We start from the raw sequence: 19,087 nt of genomic DNA on the forward strand, positions 1-19,087 counted from the left end.
AAGAGGCCTGAATTCCCACTTTCCTCCCTTGAGTGAAGTTCAAATTTGATTGGGAACGGAGGGCTGAAGTACTGTATGTTTGTTTCTTGTAAAGGAGGTATGAGCAAAAAAAGCTGTAGAGTATTTAATACTAACCTGATTAACCTCTCTTATCTTTGAGACAACCACTGAATTTGTATGGATTTATATGTACAATATTTGACTGGGTGGGAAGATTGCAATGGACTCATTGCTTTTAACATTACATGTTACATAATGATATATGTTGTCAAGCATTGCACACTTGCAGTCAAATGACAGGCTTTGACTGTGCAATGATTGGTTAGTAGTACTGCAGTATATTTCATAGGTGTCTCACTTGTATCATCAGCCACAAAATGGGTTTCATATTTTGAATCTTCCAAATTTTTACTCAAAGATACTATTCAGCCAATGTTTTGATGTTGATATATATCCATATTTACATTTAGGACAAGGTGACCTGTGCAGGATCTTTCCCACTCACATCAGTTGTTGACCCTTATCAATGCTTGAAACCTACGCAAAAGAAGTCTTCACTTTTTGTTTGGCTGTCATTTAAATGAAGCATATGCTATGTGCCTGCAATAAAGGAAACTACATACCCCTTCCACTTCTGTGGTGGGGCATAAGAATAAGAAAGTTAAGAATTTGAGCTGTCTTGACAAGTGCATACTGTACCGTATATTTTGTAAAACTAGAAATAGAGAAACCTTAAAGAAAAAGATTTATCACTGAAAAGGGTTATGAAATGGGGGGGGGGGAGTTCTATGTGGAGGACTATGGAATTTGAGATTGTGTTGTACATTCCACTACCATATGGTTATATAATGAGAATGTAGCCAAACAATGAAACCCTTTGTGGGAAAGTTTATACAATTTTACAGCAACTTTTCCATGGGTAGCCAAAGCAAGTTACTTTTCATATTTCAGTATGAGAGCCAAATATTTTAATATTTAAAGTGAATAGGTTTGCAGTAATATTTAGCCAAATAAGAATGCTTTAAAAATGCAAAGGGTTATTTTTATGAAATTTCCATACCAAAATAGCAAACTTTAATAAAAATATAGCCTGGATTCAGTGAGTAAAATCTGATACTATTAATATCTCTGTTAAATAGTTTTCTGCCTTCCCTTATAAAGTACCTGAAGGCTACAAGTATTTTGATAAAGAAGCAGTTTGCATTGCTCGAAAAAAAATGCTTCATCTCTAGGTGCAAGAAAAATATCATAGGAGTAAAATTTTATAAATCACAAAATTAAAATATTGTACCTAATTACAGTATTAGCTTCAAATTTCATGATGTCTGATTTTTTTTAGCATTTTTTCAGAACTTTACAGTAAATCACATAAATTTTCATAATTATGACTAACTGAATATGAGTTGGTGATTTCTTGTTATTAGATTCTGGTTACGTATAGTATTCCTCATCACAAAGTTGTAAACAATGCAGGTATTGTGAATCCTTATTTGTGTTTGAAATATTTAAGCTGTAGAGTAAATGATGATACAGTATTGTGCTATATTTGGACTATGAAAAATATATTTGGTCTGTATAGTGTATACAGGTACGGTATATATATTTTTTGTAATAAACATGACAAATGCATACAGTATTATCTTTGTATCGCATACTATTGGCCATAAGAAGTGGGAGGAAACTATTGGGAGCAGAGTTATGTATAAGTTTCTGTATTTCTATGCTATGATGATATACCATGTATATTTTATTTTTTATTTTTTTGTTATTCATATTTAATACTGCTGAACTTTTATGTGTAAGACTTTCAGTTCAATTGTCTTTACTGTTGATGATATAAGACCTGAATAGTTTACATATACAGTAGACTGTAAATTACATCTAATGCAGTATTTAGGATTCTCTGAATTAATAGTGTAATTGTAGACTACTGTAGTGACATATATCCAGTGTCAGATTAAGCCATGGCTGGGGGACTCCATAGGCAGACTGGTCAAGGGCACCCTCAACTTGCTTGCGCCCATTCAGTAGAATATGAAAACTTTCTTACATTCCAAGTAATTGCATGACAAGTAGTTTTCACTATAATTTCAAACAGTTTATTGTTACATATTTGAGGTAAAATAGAAATGAAAAAGTAAAAACAATACTGTACTTTAGTAGTATCTCAGCAAGCAGATTATAGGATACTTGTATAGAAAGTATATAGAAGTAAATAGCAGTGCATACGGAGATGACATACCAAAACAGCATTGAAAGTATACTGTATAGGGTATTGTTTGGTTAAAGGAAATTTGTAGACATTTCAGAGCTCAATACAGGTGTAAAGACTGTACTGTTCTATCCTGAGCTGTAAAAGTGAGAACTAAATGTAGATGTTCCAGTATTATAGAAGTTGTATTTTGTTTGCTGTATGAATAGAGGTGTCCTCCATCAATGACCGGAGTGACCAAGTGCCCAACTTTTAGACCAACAGTTGGTTAAGGTTTAGGACAGAGTAACTTAAACTTTTATATAATAACAGGTAGCTTATGCAGTTATAAAAAAAATTAGTCAGGCTGAAGAGCATTTTATAATTTTTAAATTAGTAATCCAGATTTGTTCTAAAAAGGCAAAGATGTTCAAAAGAAATCCTTGCAACTTGACACCATATGTGACTGTAGGTGTGGAGTTGAAGGGCAGCATGTTTGTCTTAGCCAGCCCCAGCCTGCCCCAGCCTGCCATGAGCCTACCTGGCTTGCCCCTACCTGCTGTAACTGCCACAGTGTGGTCGGGTCATAACCTGTGCGTGCATGTGATGGCTGCATGCTGCTGCTCCCACAGGTGTCGTCAACGAGTGGGCCAGGTGGGTGCGTCACCCCCCAGTACCAGGGCGTAACTCAGGAGGGGGCCCGCCCACCAGAGCCCCCACCCTCTACCAGCAACACCACTAACAACAACAACAATAATAATAACAACAATAACAGCAACAACACTACGCCCAACAACAATAACAACAATCTCAACACCACCACAGCCCCGCTAATCCTGAACCTGTCCAACATCCAGGGCGGGGGCGGGCTGCTCATCCTCAACAGTGGTGGGGGGGGTGGACACCACCCTTCTCCACATCCCCCACTGGCTGGCCCCCTCACGCTCACATCATATTTGGGCCAGCCCCATCCAATCTCCACTGCTGCCTCCATCGTCCATGGACCGCCGCTCGTTCCACACTCCACCCACGTAGCGCACCTCCACCACGCACCACACCACCACCACCATCCTCACCATCACCACCATATGCACCAGCAACAACAACAACAACAACACCCTGCCCAGCATGGACCACAGCAACAACAGCATGGGCAGCAACAAGGTGGTCCACCACCCCAGCATAATGCAAATCTGTTGGTAAAACGAGAAGGTGACAAAGATGTGATGGAAAGTCTCAAGTTGGATGCCACCAATGGTAATCTTGCTCTTGACTCTGGTACCTTTGCCAATCTTGTGTCTAGTCTTGAGGCTGGAGAAGCAAGGACAAATCAACAGCAGCAGCAGCAACAACAATCCCAGTCACAACAACAGCAACAGCAGCAACAACATCAACAACAGCAAACGACAAAAGATACCTTTTTGGGCATAAAGGCTGAATTATCCGAACTGTCGGTGGAGAAGACGGAACTTTTTTCAAATACGTTAGATCTCTCTCCTGATGACATTCAGAAAACTCTATCAGCCAACCTTCCCCCAGGGTCATGTAGCCGCAAAACACCCTCCTCTGCTGATGTCAATCCTATGGATTTTATTGACAATGACATGACCTCACCTGAGGATGATGTTCTTGCCAATCTTGATGCTTTTGACATGCTGAGTGATTTTCCTGATCTGGATCACTATGACACGTCCCCTCCAGACAACCTGAACAGCAACAATAGCAACAGTAGCAGTAGCAGTAGCACAAACAACAGTGGCAAGTCTGTAACTAATCAGAGTCAACAGACTACGAGGATGGACTACCGTGAGAATACTGCCAATATTACTGACTATTCTCCAGAGTGGGCATATCCAGAGGTTAGTTTTCTTGTGTTGATATTTCATTTGAGTATATTTTATTTACACTTCATTTAAATAGGTAATGCTTAAGTGGCGGTAAGAAAATATAAAATGAATCGGAGTGCCTTAACTTTTTACCAATATTTGACAGTACGTAGTGCTTCAAGTTTTCATTATAAATTTCATCCTTTGAATGAATGACATGCAAATTAATTTGGTCCAGCACTTAAGATTAAATTTTGGCTAGACTTAAAAGTGTAACGTAGCATTTCATTATAAACTTATTTTATCAGTTAAAAATTATTATTGTAATTGGCACATTAAGATTTAAAATGAAGAAAAGGTTGAGCATAGGATATAGATTATGGTAAAGGATCAATGACAACAAAGGAGGCAAATATGCTAGTAGTCATATAAGTGAACATTTAGATTTTTAGAGACAGAATAGCATGAATAATAGTTTATAAGCATTTCAGCCTTCTTAGTATGAAAATAACTTTTGGTAAGTATAATGTAATGTGATTATTGAACTTATTTAAACATCTGACACTGTTTTTAGGAATATTTAAAGCCAGTCATTTGTAAATAGTAGAGCAGTGTTTATTATACTGAAGAAGAACTCTTGTGTCTGTGTATGAATAGTAATGTATCTCAAAAACGTATCTGCCAAGATGTCTGATGACTTTCGAATGTACATGCAACTCGTTATGTCCCGGGAGGGTTTATATGCGTGGCACTGTGGCATACTGATCCTACTACAGTTGATTATGCCAAAATAAATACATATTGCATGACTTGTGTTAAACTATATATCAAAGTAAGTGCATGTCCAAATATCTATCATCTGTGGTCTTATAATGTTTCACAGAGTGTGGACAGATACTTTTCTGAATATCTATACTGAAGTGTTGAGGAAAGAGTACCTGGCCAGGAGAATGGAAGAAATTATTTAGATAGAATGGTGTTATGAAAACGTTTGAGGGGTTAAAGAAGAATGAGAAACAATTTAAGAATGTGCCTCTTAAGTGCAGTTGAGGTACATAATATGAGAGATTGCATCTTGCTCTGACTTGTTTCCACGTGCAGAGCGCATTAAGATTTTTTCAGTTAGTACTGTGCTGTGTATAGGGAGTGGATGTTCTTTTGTGTACAGAGTTGTATTATAAATTTGAGTGGCTGAATATTTTACTGTGCAGAATGACTTTTATATTGAATTAAAAATATATATATATATATTACAGTACAGTATATTTATTAAATCAGAAAGAAACTATGACTTAATGAAAAAAAATTATATTTGAAATAATAGAAGATGTAAAGTTGTGTGAAAAGTAACAAAAGTATTGATTATAGTTACATAACACTTATCATTTTGCAATAGGTAGATGGTGTGTGTGTGTGTGTGTGTTCGTTCATGCATGCTTGTTGTATACAGTATTACCCCGCCTAACGTGGTTTCACTTAACGCGTTTTATCATATACGCGGTGCCTCGCCAGAGCTGAACTTTCACTTAACGCGGAATTTTTCATCATATACGCGGGAAGCGGCGCGGGCACGATGCGCACAAGGTCGCCCAGTCATCAAAACATTACCGAGTTCTTCACCCGCCACCCACCACAGCCGGCCCAAGTCAGTGATAGTGATAATTATAGTGAGGATATGGACTTATATGGCCTTTGAGGGGTTTGACAAAGAGGCCCTGCAAGCCTCTGTGGTGGATAGTGATACAATTGATACAAGTGATACAGGTGAGGGCCAATAATCTGCCCTCTGCCTCGGAACCAACCCCCCATCCCCGTGTGCCCAGCCATCTTTTTTACTAATGCAAGTGTTAAAAAACCTAATATTATTGATATTTCTCTTAATTATTAATTGTGTGTGCATACCATCATAAAGTTAAGATAAAATTTTTACTACAACATAGTTGTGTGTCGTCAAAAAGTGGAGTTTGGGGGTCGGGCCAGTCTCTATTGGAATTAATCCCATATGTTCTGTTGTTCACTTAACGCGGTTTTCACTTAACGCGGTACCCTGTGGGTTCAATTGACCGCGTTAAGCGGGGTACTACTGTAGTGTTAAATTAAAAATATTTTGAAACATAAAATATAACTTTTTGTAAGATTATTTCTGACTTGTGCAGGGAATACATTTATCCAACAGCTTTATGAAAGGGCATGGATTATGGTTTTCATTTATAGCAAATGTTTATTGTATATGTTTCAACAGGGAGGAGTAAAAGTATTAGTGACTGGTCCATGGTACAGCAGCTCCTCCCCATACACCGTTCTGTTTGACGGTGTACCCACATCAACCACTCTTGTTCAGTCAGGTGTTCTACGCTGCTATTGTCCAGGTAAGTAATTTTTAATGCAATATTAAGAATGGAACTATAATCTGCATGTTAGAAAGTGTAGAGTAAGAGTGTAAAAACTGAGCAGTGGGAAAGTGTTAACATGAGGAATGAATGAATGAATGGGATTAAAGTGTGAAGTAGGGTTGAAAAGTAACCTTCACCAGAGTTAACCTGCATGCACACAGGTTGAGGTAGGGCTGTTATAAGATGGGGTGTCAGCTTTTACAGCCTCCCCTAAATGTGGGTGGGAATATCATTGTTTATTTTGTACCGGGAAGAATAATTTCTTGTGTATTTGGGTTATTTTATCCACTTCATTGCATATTTATTGGGAAAATTTAGGCCCATCATTATTTTACGATTAGTTGATGTTATTAACGCTATGTTGCTCTTCATATTTTGAACTACAGTATGATCCAAGTCTGGTGTACCCCTCATTATTTAACCCCAATATACAGTATAGAAAACAAATATGAACATGTGCTGTACTTTTTCTTAGATATAATATAACATAGTATTGGTATTGAAAATAGGGGAACAGTATTCAGAAGTAACTGACACACTACCTAATACAATAGCAGGGCAACAGACATATCACTGTTTGTTCACCACACTACACCATACCTAATCTCGGTACACCACACCACACCACACCACACCACACCACACCACACCACACCACACCACACCACACCACACCACACCACACCTCACCTCACCTCACCTCACCTCACCTCACCTCACCTCAACATAACTCATAATGCATCCACCAGTTCTGGAAAAATATTAATGTCCATAAAACAACCTTTGGAGGGGGAAGGCTTAAATGGTATATTTTGTTGTAAAAGACAGAAAACTTGCATTATTTAGTGTTCTGGGCTTTAAACTTTCCACTAAACATCAATGTGTGCATGCGTTTCGAGGATTTTCCCTAAGCCTCTCAGGGATGCGAGTCAAATAGGAATGTAAAATGATTTTTCTCTATTTTGCCTTTATGAATATTTTATTTCTTCTTATTACACACACAATCGTGTAAAACTATGTAATAAATACAAATTAATTAGGTTATACTAATTTATTTTGCCATGACGAATATTTTGAAATTAGACCATTCTCTTTGTCCTACACACACATATGTGAACAGCCTCACATAGAGTTTATGTGCCTTTACTCTTGTTATTGTTCTAGTGTTACTTTCATTGGGTTAACTACCAAAGAATTCCCATTGAGGGCTTATTATTTTTAGGATGCATATGGGTCCGGTAATATGACATACTAATGTATTTATGGATTGTGTATGAACTGGTCAACGAGGATAATAACCCCATGACACACCTTATTGTTTAATTACGAAAGGGTTATTTTAATATGTAATTAATTACTTGGTTTATTACTGCAAAAATTGCGCATCTGAAATACAATACGTACAGTATAATTTATCCAAGTCTCTGTAAGAGAATCTTTACTGACTTATTTCTCGTAGTATTTATCTTTTTATTTTGCTTTGATAAGTAAGGGGAAAAATACCCTCACATAGTTTTAGAAACTGATATATCATGTTTATTACATTGAAACTTACAATCTTAAATCCTTGTTTAATTTTTCTTTCTTTTTTGCAAAGTCTTATTTGTCTATTCTGAACTCCAGTACATAAGTGCATGTCCTTCACAGCACATGAGGTTGGCTTGGTAACTCTTCAGGTTGCCTGTGAAGGTTTTGTCATCTCCAATTCTGTGATATTTGAGTACAAAAAGCCTCCATCCGATGAGAACAAAGTCAAAGAGGTACAGTAAAGTGTTTTTTACTTTTGTGTGATTTTGATTTGCTAAATACTCAGGAGAGATTGTAATCAAAGAATACAAAAGTCATGTTGATATGATTATTAAATAATCTTAGATTTGTCATGCCTTCTTATTGTCTATTTGTTGTGAGCACTGTAATTGTGAAATTACAAAAAAGGTCTTTGTTATTTATTAAATAATTTTGTGTTATTCCTCATCATAAAATGAAGGAGTGATATTATCTGTCTAATATAAGTTTGTAATCAACAGTTGATGGGTTGGTTCCCACAGGAGCAGGTAGTCCGGGAGCAGGACGAGCACCTTCTAAAGTTCACTCTGCTACAACGGTTAGAGACTATGGAAACAAGGGTCCAAGTCTGCCCCGACAGCCAGAAGAGCCCATCCAATTATGAAAGTGATGTCATGATGCACAAAGCTCATAATTTTGAGGTAATATTTTGTGCTTGTCTTATATATAAATTTGTATACAGTACAGTACTGTTCTCAATTGAAAAACTGGGACAAAAGCAAAAAATTCTAGTACAGGTGTGTAGCAAATTCTAGTGATATGTAATTTGTGTAAATATTTTAATTCAAAATTAATTTGTTAGTACATTAAAAAAAATTAACTTGCCAAGTAACCATTGCTCATTGATTTTGCACATTTTTATGGAAAGTTAATTTTTTTTAGTCTGCCATTGTGTATTTGCCTATCAACTCTATGGCATGCAACCTAGGCTAACCTGTAAAATGACAGCTGGCACTAATCATACAAAAGGTACAATTCATCTTTTGCAACTTTCGCCCTCAAAGATCTAAGCAACTCTTGGGCCTACAGCAGCTTACACATACAGTACAGACCTTCCCATGTCTGTCATTGACAACACTAAATATCCAATGACAAGGCTAAGTCCATCCAACTCATTACTGGGAGCAGGTAATTTTTTAGACTTTTTTAAATATCCCTTTGGTTAAATGATGTCATTAAACAGTAATTTATGAGTGTGGACAGATGTGTTTGACCTGGCCTGGGAATTTAATTTCTCACACCTGACTGAAATAGGGGAAAATGGTCTCAATGTCAAAACTTTGACAATAGGTAGAAGGAACTTCTAGTGGGAAGAGTAAGCATATATTGTGGACAATACTTTGACTCGCACTTGTCTTTGAAATTTAGTAGATCTTTTCCTTCCAAGCAAATTTCAGATAACCGAGTTTACAGAAAATATAGTTTTATGTTATAGCCACTAAGCATTGCTGTACTTTTGGTTGTTCAAGCAGATGCTTTGTAATGGCATAAGGTGTTGCATTCTGAACGATTTATAGACGAGTCCTTCTCCTTGATGTGTTCTCAAGTGGTTCATCCTTTGGTGGATTTGTCGGCTGTAGCCATCGATAACAAACTTTCACTCTATATTTTGTCCATTAAAGCAAGGTCATAGTCCTGTCTCCTCTTTTTCTTCCTGAGGCATCAAACCTACAAGGGTAATCTGAGATAGGCAATATGACTTCATATAATGTGATTTGCTTCATTACAAAGAATGAATGCAGGAACTTTTTTGCTTAACATGGCCAACTCTGCATTGCTGCAATTTCATGGTACAGTACTTGGTGCCAGTATCATCCATCTTTAGTTACAAACTAATCTACACTAAATCATGTCCCGGTACCCTCACTAATTTGATATCATCGAGGCTCTCGGATGATTGAATTAGGCTAAAATATCAAATTATCCCAACATATTGAAACTGCCTAAAAAAAAAAAAAAAAAAAATATATATATATATATATATATATATATATATATATAATATATTCTTTTACTTTTTTACAGGAGCGAGTTGTATTATATTGCCAGAGGATGAGTGGGAAGCAGTGGTTGAGTATGGACCAAGGGTTTGCTGCAGGCTTACCAGAATTACACGGCCTCACTCTCCTACACTTAGCTGCTATGCTTGGATACTCAAGGTAATTTCAGTTTTGATTCATATTGCAAAATTTCATGTATGTAATGTACAATTTACATAAATCACTTTATGACCATTTACCATGTTTGTGTGGTTTACCCATGATTACCAGATGGGAACTTTCCAAGCTGCACAATCTATTGCAACCTCTCTGGTCAAGTGGTTATCCCCGAGATCGTTTCATACAACCTCTCCCCATGTCATTCATCTCCTTCCACTTTCAAACTCATGCATCTCTTGACCTAATTGTTCTCCTCCATTCTCTCCACGTGCTAAACCATATCAGCAGTGTTGTGTGCACTTCCTCCTGGAATTAGAAAGGTTACTACCACTGCTACTTGGGCAAAAATTGTATCTGCAGTACACTACCACTATTCATTTTGAAAAGTAATGCACGATTATATTTCTTTAAGTTGAACATAGAATGTCTATTTGCAAAAGAATATTTGAATACAGTGTGATAAAGTTTACACCAAAATATCAAGCTATTGCCAGAAGTTTTTCTACAAATGTACAGTACTCGCCGATGTTCAGCCATAGTTGTCTACTTGTCCATCTACTAGGTTTATAATTGCTAAGTTCCATGATGGCTATAAACTTCAAACAATGAAGAAATAAACAACAGTGAACAACTACACAATTTATTACAATGGCCACTGTCAAGTGCCAAGTTTGTTTTCCTCATCTATATATAAAGCCATAAGCTGGATTATTAGATTTGAAACTTGATGATAATTACACTGACTCGGATCAGGATAAAGTGGAGGCATTAAATAAATTATTTTCCTCAATGTTTTCAAGAGAGGATGTGATTAACCTCCTGAGAAGAGTACTGTACAGCACATTAGAAACATTATTTTGGTTTTGTAGTTTGGTATTTGGACACAATGTGCACTGCTGTGTTTATTTTTAGAGGAGGAAAGGCCAGTACACAACAGCCTGATTCCTAGTAAGTATAAAACAGTGTGTGTGTTTTTTTCAGTATTGAAGTTTTCTTAATTTCATTTAATTTGTATATAGCTTTGGTGGACTGCATCTATCTGTTCTTCAGAATGCTAAGAAAGACAGGGTGAAAAGCATATGGTAAGGCTAAAGAGAAACAAGTGTGGATGGTCTTAGGGAGATGTTGTGTGGGAAGGTGGTGTGGATAGGCCCAGGAGGGGTGGTAGATTGGGGATGTAGGCCACAGGCCCATTGCTAACTGAGAGTGGCATAGTGCTAAACATTTGGCAATGAAGATTCTTCATTGCTCTTGTGCTGGGTCTTTTAATGTACAGTAATCCTTTTTATTATACAGTATAAATACAGTGTACAGTGTGATGTTAAAGCATTACTTTTTGTGATTTGTGCCCTGCACAAAGTACAGTACATATTTCATGATATTTATGTATATACGGGATACAAAGTATAATTTGTATCTTTTTTATTATCTATTATGCTTATGACAGGTTAATTGTGGCTCTCTTGCGCTGGCGGGAGGAGAACCCATCTTTGGTGCTGGAATGTGAAGTAGATGCTCTTCGACAAGATTCTCGTGGTTGTACACCCTTGAGCTGGGCCTGCTCACGTGGACACCGTCACACTGCTCTTCTCCTGTATCGCTGGAATTCACAAGCTTTGCATTCTAAAAATCAACTTGGACAAACTCCTTTACAATGTGCTACCATCAATGGTACGTAGGATATAATGGAAAAAAAATACCCCCTGTACTTGGTAGATGTTCAGTTAATATATTGTACTGCATTTTTTTATCTTCTCTAATTGTACAGATACAGTACATGTTACTGCTGTATCACTTACACCCCACTTTTTGGGTTCCAACTGTTCAAGGGATCACTGACTCAGGTAGTACTGTTATACCTCGGCTTCCTCATATAAAACCCAATACTGTATCAATTAGTTTCCTGAGGTGAACCATAGCAGATTCTCAATGTGTACGGACTCCCCTCTGAGCTGAATAAAATCGTCTGGCATTAGCCAAATAAAATATTAAAAGTCCCCGCAGTGAAAAGGTCTAGTTGTTTTCTTTATGGGTATTGGCGAGTGAGTACCTTTAGATCTCCTTTGCTAATGCATGTGGTTATCAGCAGAGTGGTGAATGATTCAGTATGTTTTCACTAGTACAGTACTGTACGTGATTTGATATGACTTGATTCCCATCAAAGTGATAAAAGGATACAGGAGATTTTCTTTTTATGCAGGTGTCTCGGTAATTCCTTTAAAAGTTATTGTTACATTATTAAGAAAACGGTATCTTATAAGCTTAAGATTTTCTTTGATTAGAATATTATACCTTGCTTAGAAATATGATGTACAGGTTACAACTTTATATAGTATGATAAACTGTGAAGAATCTTACAGTTGTCCCACTGGTGATCCGCAGGCCATCATGTTTTAGCAGAGGAATTGCAGCAACTGGAGAGACAAAGGACACAGACAGGCAGTATTGAAGGACTGCATCTCTCTCTGTCCTCTTCTTCCTCCAGCACACAGCTTTCTACCTCCACCACCTCCTCTACCTGCACCACCTCTGGTGTTAGTCCTAGTCTGACAGTGTCCAACACTGCTCACCAGCCACCCGACGTGTTCCTTCGGCCCTCCCCACGCAGGTAATACATGGCTTGGCATCAGTGAATTTCTTCACTTGAACTATTTTTGATACACAGAATGAATATTTAAGCTGTCCTTTTATATTCAGTTTTCTTATTTTTAGAACATGCTTGATCCATTTCAGGAATCTTGGTACTATCACTACATATTTCTCCATATAATACCAGCTTGTCTCTCACATTTGTTGTGTACCTCATTTTTTCCTTTTTATTTCCTCCTCAGTCTCGTAAATTTTCTTCTTGTGTCCATCTTGTACACATACCCACAATTTCATACACAGCCCTTCTTTCTTTTAGTTATATCATATACTGTACAAAATTTATTGTACCAACCACATACCCTGATAGAAATACATGCTCCAGGTTGTCTGTGGGAATTGAGGAATGCACAGACTCACGAAACCATAAATTGGCTGTGTATTCAAACAATGTCAGGGAACTATACATTCATTCTTAATTATGCCAAAGGGCCACCATATCACCTTCACATGACTGCAGTAGAGGTTATTGGGTCAAAAGTTCCTTCCTTTTCCCCACCCCCTTTTTGTAACACTAATATTAGTATGAGTTTTAAATTATAAATAGATATATATTTTAATACTTGAATCACATTTAATTATCAGTGTCTTGTAAATTTTCTTCAGACCTTGTAAGGAGAATAGTAAAGTTCAATGTTTTCAGATGTGACTTTAGAAAACAACGGCACTTAAGCGTAGATCTACCCTTAAGCAGTGAACAGGATTCTGGGCGACCGGTAGGCTGCCCATCCCCAGCATCATCTTGGAGTGACACTTCTGTTCGACGCGGAAGACTTATCAAGAGACCTTCAGTTGACTCGGGAATCAATTTAGCCAATGTGGACACATACAAGAGGACAAGCTTAGATTCTGGTCTTGATGTATTACAAAAATATTCAAGGTATTTGGATTACTGAATTACTGAATTAGGTCATAAGAGTTTTGGATGGTTATTGTCAAGTTTATGCTCAGGTTAGCAAGGTTAATGCGATTAAATTGTCCATACTATTGAACTTGATTTACCAGTTTATGTGCTTAGTTTACAAAGTTATTGCTCCAAATTAGCAGAGGTTATTTCTCTGAATTTAGGCCATTTATTGTACTTAGATTAGTCAGGTTATTATGCTTACTTAAGCAAGAATAAAGTGTTGCATTTAGACAGGTTATTATGCTTTCTTTAAACTGGGTATTCTGCTGAACTTGGCCTTTAACCAGATTATTATACCTCTCTTAGTCTTGTTTTTTATGTTTAGTTTAACAAGATTGTTGCACTTAATGTGGCCAGGGTTCTGTACCTTATTCAGCCAAGCTATTGCTCCTTGGGAGTGGGTGGAAGTGTGGGTGCCTGGCATAATATGTGATTGGTTGTTTGGGCTTGTTGCCCCCAAGTTTGAAACAGCAGCCACATGGCTACTTATTCAAACTCAGGTGTAAGCAGGTTTTACTTTGTATTGGGTAGATTAGTGTCACAAATAATTTCATATGTATAGGTAGATTCTTGCTGTGCAAACTCTTGTTGCAGGAGGTACTACTGTACAGTAGTTTTAATGGTGTTTTCAATTCGTGCTATTGAAGGATATTGAAAAGTAGTAGTGTTTAATGTTTAGGGAGATCTTTTGTGTTATTCCTCGCTGTAAATGTGGAGAAGCAGCTACGGATTTAGATTGTTTAGACTAATAATAATTGCAGGGGTGATGGTGCCAGTCCTCAGATGTCAACACCTTCTTTAGTTCTGGATAATCCTGGGGAAGACATTTTAGATTCACCTATGCCCTTCCAGTTTACTCCAGGTTTGGTGCCATCTTGTTTTATTATTTTATAGTTTCAAATACTTTTGAATATCCCTTTGAAGTTTGCTAAATTTATCTACACAAAGATAAAAAAGTTTGTCTTTGAAAATTTTATGAAAATCTTTTTAAAAGTAGAGATTGTCATGTTGTATGCTTCAGTTCTCCCCCTTATGGCTTTTGCAGTTTAGAATTTCAATATGTCTGCCTTTAAAATCTTCTTGTATTTTCTGAGGCATGATACATTTTTAAGCTATTTAAAAATAAAAGAATATGTTCTGCATGTCTTACACTGTTCCGATAAGTAGGATTAATTCCCTCTTTGTGTATTATCAGAATATTTTTTTCTTTACTGTTACTTCATGAAACGTATAACTTTTTCCAAATAGATTAAAGGTTTTAACTCCATAGCACTAAGCATAGCCAAAATTTTAATAATTCACTGGTGTTTAGTCACTTCTTAGTAATTATCAGGTAAGCTTTCTTGTAATTTAAATGACAGTGTATCCTCTTGGAGTGTGGGAGGGCGATAAGTAAGTAATAAGGGTAATGTGCTCCAGTAATGCAAGTGGCAATGGTTGTCTCAGGTGGAAGCTGCCAGCTCCAGACAGAGGGAGAGGAGGAGGATCACTCATCCCTCAGAGGTAAGCCACATACACACTAATGCTTTGCTTTATTCCTTTCTTACTTGGGATGTACAGCTCTGCAACTAATTTGTATGGCACTCCTATAACTATTATAATTTATTCCCATGAACAAGAATTACAGCCGATGCTACAGCTGGTAAATATAGTCTTGTAATTTTTCTGTTCACTGCTGCTGGTACACATGGGGTTACTTACTGCAAATTCAATTTACAAATAAGATTCAAGTACTTTTCATAATGTAAAGCAGAATTAAAAAATTAAATATAGTGATCTTTTATTTAATGGGCTTAAAATCACACACTCCCTTTGTCTACCGGTACATTCGGCAAGTACATACTATATAATTTCTTGTTGATATAAAATACCAAAAATATAATACGGGGTAATGCTAATATCAATGGATCATATTATGCCACCATGTTTGTTTACACTGTAGATACTCATTATACATTGTTTTTTCCTTATAAGATTTGTTTTTGGATAGTTATTTGGACACTTTAGATAGAAAATGGAAGGGAAAAGATCTGTGAATGATAGTGTTGTGACTTAAATGTGTACTGTGGTGATCTGGATTGGCTATGCAACTTGTGAGGTATGAGCATGCATTTGTGCTTGTGTGTGGGAGGTGGCACCTTGGTGGTTTATAGAAACATACTCACATCTCAATTTTCGTAATGTATGATTTCATTATTAAAACATTTTTATTGTAACCTCATGTTTTTGTGCTACATTTAATTATCATAGGTAAAAAGAAAAAAAACTGTTGATAGTGACAGATTTGATGTTATAGAGTTAGCTGATCACCTGTGTCTTGCAGTGCAGAAGCCTTAAGAACCAGTGCATCACCTTCTCCACCTCCAGTATTATATCCCTCATCGTAATAGACTGGCTTTTCATAACACATCTACCCCTCAGCTGTCACTGTTAAATCATTTTTATCATAACGTGGTGCTGCTGAGGTACGTTAAATTATCTACGCTAAATTAAAAAGTATCTTGGGAAAATGAAAAAGATAATTATGACAAAGTTGAGGTTTTAGACATAATTTTATACTTTTTCATTTGTCTAAGTCTTATTAAATGATATTAAAATGATCCATGATGATTAAGTGTATGTGATAGTTGTCAGGAATGATGACTCAGTTGTGAGGTCGGAAGCGCATCATCATGTGTGTCTGTGTGTATGTGTGTAATGGTGGCAGGCTGTAGTGATGTAAACACCTACATCTTTGGTTTTTTGCAGCTTGGTTATTGTTAAAACAGTTTAATTTTAACATGATTTGAGGCTGTAAATGTCTGCTGATCACTAGCAGTGTAGGTAGCTAGTTATAGAAACAAAGCTCTCACCTTCCCCACCTCTAATTACCATCTCATTCATCATCGCTGCCGCCTCCCACATCTTTACAGTCTGCCATTTCTACTCCTTTCTGTGATGGATTCACCTTTTCCCAGAACAGAACTGTGTGATATCCTACATCTCGCCTACCTGTGTTTAGATACTGCAACAATGTGTTTATCAGTTCCCAAATGAAGCATACATGTGTTACCCATAGAGAAGTGTAACAGCTAAGAACACATCTCCATATACTGTGCTGTAAATAATGGCATAATGACCCCTTGTAGCTCTAAAATCAGTTTGCATTCTTTTCTCAGGAACTCATCCTGAACTCTAAGTGGGGTAATAGTGTAGTTGCAATAGTATATTATTGGTGTATTCTTTATTGACATACCCTGTTGTTTTATCAAATTAAGTAGTAACGTTTCTAAATTCCCTCCACAAACTTTGCATGCTGCATGGCCTGTGTACGACTTAATGTTTAAACTGAAAAAATGCAAGACGAATTTTTTCACAATGTATAAACTGAAAAAATGCAAAACTAAACTATAATATTTTTCACAAGTCTTACTGCCATTTTGTAACTTACTGTAGGTGAAACTCATGAGTAAAATGGAAACAGGAATTCCAAGTTTATAATTGTACAGGTACTGTATTTCAAATTATCAGATTACTTGAAATATGATACAGTAAAAAGATTAGAGCACTCGTTTCCATTTTCTTAATGAGTTGTATTTAATGTGTTATTCATGAGTCTATAGTATTGTAAAATTTCTTCATGGTAATTTTATTTTCAGACAAATTATTAATGTACTGAAGAACTTTTTTACTTTGGCCCTCACACCTTTGCCATTGTTAATAGACACAATTAAAATATACTTTGTCTACAAACCCATCTCTTAGCCAATTCAGATTTGGCTGCAAGAGGAAAGTCTAGCACCTGCCTCATATTCCTTCCCCTTTGACTGTGAGTTGGCTCTCACACAGGTGGAGCGAGTAGCTCCTGTGTTATACAGTACACGATAAGTTATATTGTATGTTGAAGATATTTTTTGATGCCTGTATGATCATTTTTTTTTTAGTTATACAATTATAACCTAAGCCTTTGTAAATTGACTTGATAATATTCCTTTTATGGCTCAGGGTTTCAGGAACCTAGGAAAGCTCTTAACATAAAACATATGGGGTGACAATCTGAATATTAGCCTTCTCCCCGACAAGCAACTCTAGCTCTTGACAAAGAATTTTAAAGAAATTGAAGTTGTCTGGGAACTTATTAATCAGATGTCACACAATGCATGCATGACCTGTTGATTTCAGGCGTAGATACAACTTGGATGTATGACTGGTCAAAACTCACCAACCCTTGCTTCTTCATCTTGTTCCTTTTGGGTTGATTGGGTTGGGATATGCGGTGTCCCTTTCATCATTTGACAGAACATGCCCCCAGTGCTCAGGCTAAACCACATGAATTACATCATAATTGGCATTGGGATACTATCTTCAGAAATTACTTAGTTTTTGAACTGGACAATTTTAAATGCACACAGTCTGTATACATATACAGTAGTTATATTAATATATCTACTGTATATTCTAATTAAATGATGATATTGAATAATTTAATGTTTTCTGGTTGATGATTATTTATTAATTAAAAGTACTTTGGAACTTCAGGAGTGGATAGCAGCTATGCCAGCCGTCGAGAGTCACTGAGTTCAGAGATGGCAGGTTTGGCCACCCCTGATGATAGCAGGGTTCTTACCTTGGCTGAACAGATTATTGCTGCTCTTCCTGAAAGAATCAAGGTAGTATTTTAAAAGAATTTATCCAGTACAGTACATACATCTTGTAATTTCCATATCTTGTACAATTATGCATTACCTTTCTCAACAGCTTGTATGAGTTTTTATCACCTAATGCTTTTCATCATCTGCCCTGTAGACAAGATTGAGCATCCACCCAAAGCATACAATATCATCATGGTTTTTTAACTACTGTATAAATATTGCTACATCTTTAATTATGTATTTTTATCTAGTTTTGTTTCATCAGTATTAAATAGAAATTCTTAAGGGATATATTCATATATGTTTCTCATAATCTAAGATTTTAGCAATTACGTATTACGAAAATTGTAATACTGTATAAAAATATGTATTGTAATATTTCAAAATGTCTCGCATATTTCAGTTTTACTAAAAATTAAAAAATTGGTAATTCATAACCGCAAAACATTATGAATTACGAGTGATTTTGAATTAGAGGGGTACAAATTACAGTGATCCCTCGGTTAACGAGCGCCTTGGTTAACGAGATTTCGGTTAACGATTTACCTTCCATAAGATTCTTAACTTTGGTTAACGAGCAATCCTCGATTAACGAGTTTTTTACAAGCCGGCCTCAACATGTTTTCGCTTGCATTTGGCGGTCCACCAGCTGTAGTATTAGTCCGCCAATACAGTAATCGGTTTTAGGGCTTAAATTCCTTACTATTTTAGTAAATATCAAGAAGTTTATACTATTCAATAATTTTAAAAGTTTAATATTAAAATTTT

General features: G+C 36.4%; 1 protein-coding gene across 10 annotated transcripts in view; it reads left to right on the forward strand.

Annotated features, from left to right (window-relative positions):
* The window catches only part of LOC121861421 (calmodulin-binding transcription activator 2-like), a 74,238-nt gene that overhangs the window by 40,313 nt on the left and 14,838 nt on the right, over positions 1-19,087 (forward strand). For 6 of the 10 annotated variants that reach the window (XM_042359132.1, XM_042359133.1, XM_042359128.1 and 3 more), the window contains 11 exons: positions 2,824-4,050; positions 6,260-6,386; positions 8,058-8,170; positions 8,438-8,617; positions 10,002-10,135; positions 11,583-11,806; positions 12,518-12,743; positions 13,425-13,661; positions 14,450-14,550; positions 15,135-15,191; positions 18,207-18,337. In XM_042359132.1, the coding sequence (XP_042215066.1) occupies positions 2,824-4,050; positions 6,260-6,386; positions 8,058-8,170; positions 8,438-8,617; positions 10,002-10,135; positions 11,583-11,806; positions 12,518-12,743; positions 13,425-13,661; positions 14,450-14,550; positions 15,135-15,191; positions 18,207-18,337 (2,757 nt within the window). The remainder of the gene's footprint in view (positions 1-2,823; positions 4,051-6,259; positions 6,387-8,057; positions 8,171-8,437; positions 8,618-10,001; positions 10,136-11,582; positions 11,807-12,517; positions 12,744-13,424; positions 13,662-14,449; positions 14,551-15,134; positions 15,192-18,206; positions 18,338-19,087) is intronic. The other 4 variants (XM_042359134.1, XM_042359126.1, XM_042359125.1 and 1 more) reach the window with 3 other exon arrangements.

Source organism: Homarus americanus, unplaced genomic scaffold (assembly GCF_018991925.1).
Source record: "Homarus americanus isolate GMGI-L3 unplaced genomic scaffold, GMGI_Hamer_2.0 scaffold24260, whole genome shotgun sequence".
Lineage (NCBI taxonomy): Eukaryota > Metazoa > Arthropoda > Malacostraca > Decapoda > Nephropidae > Homarus > Homarus americanus.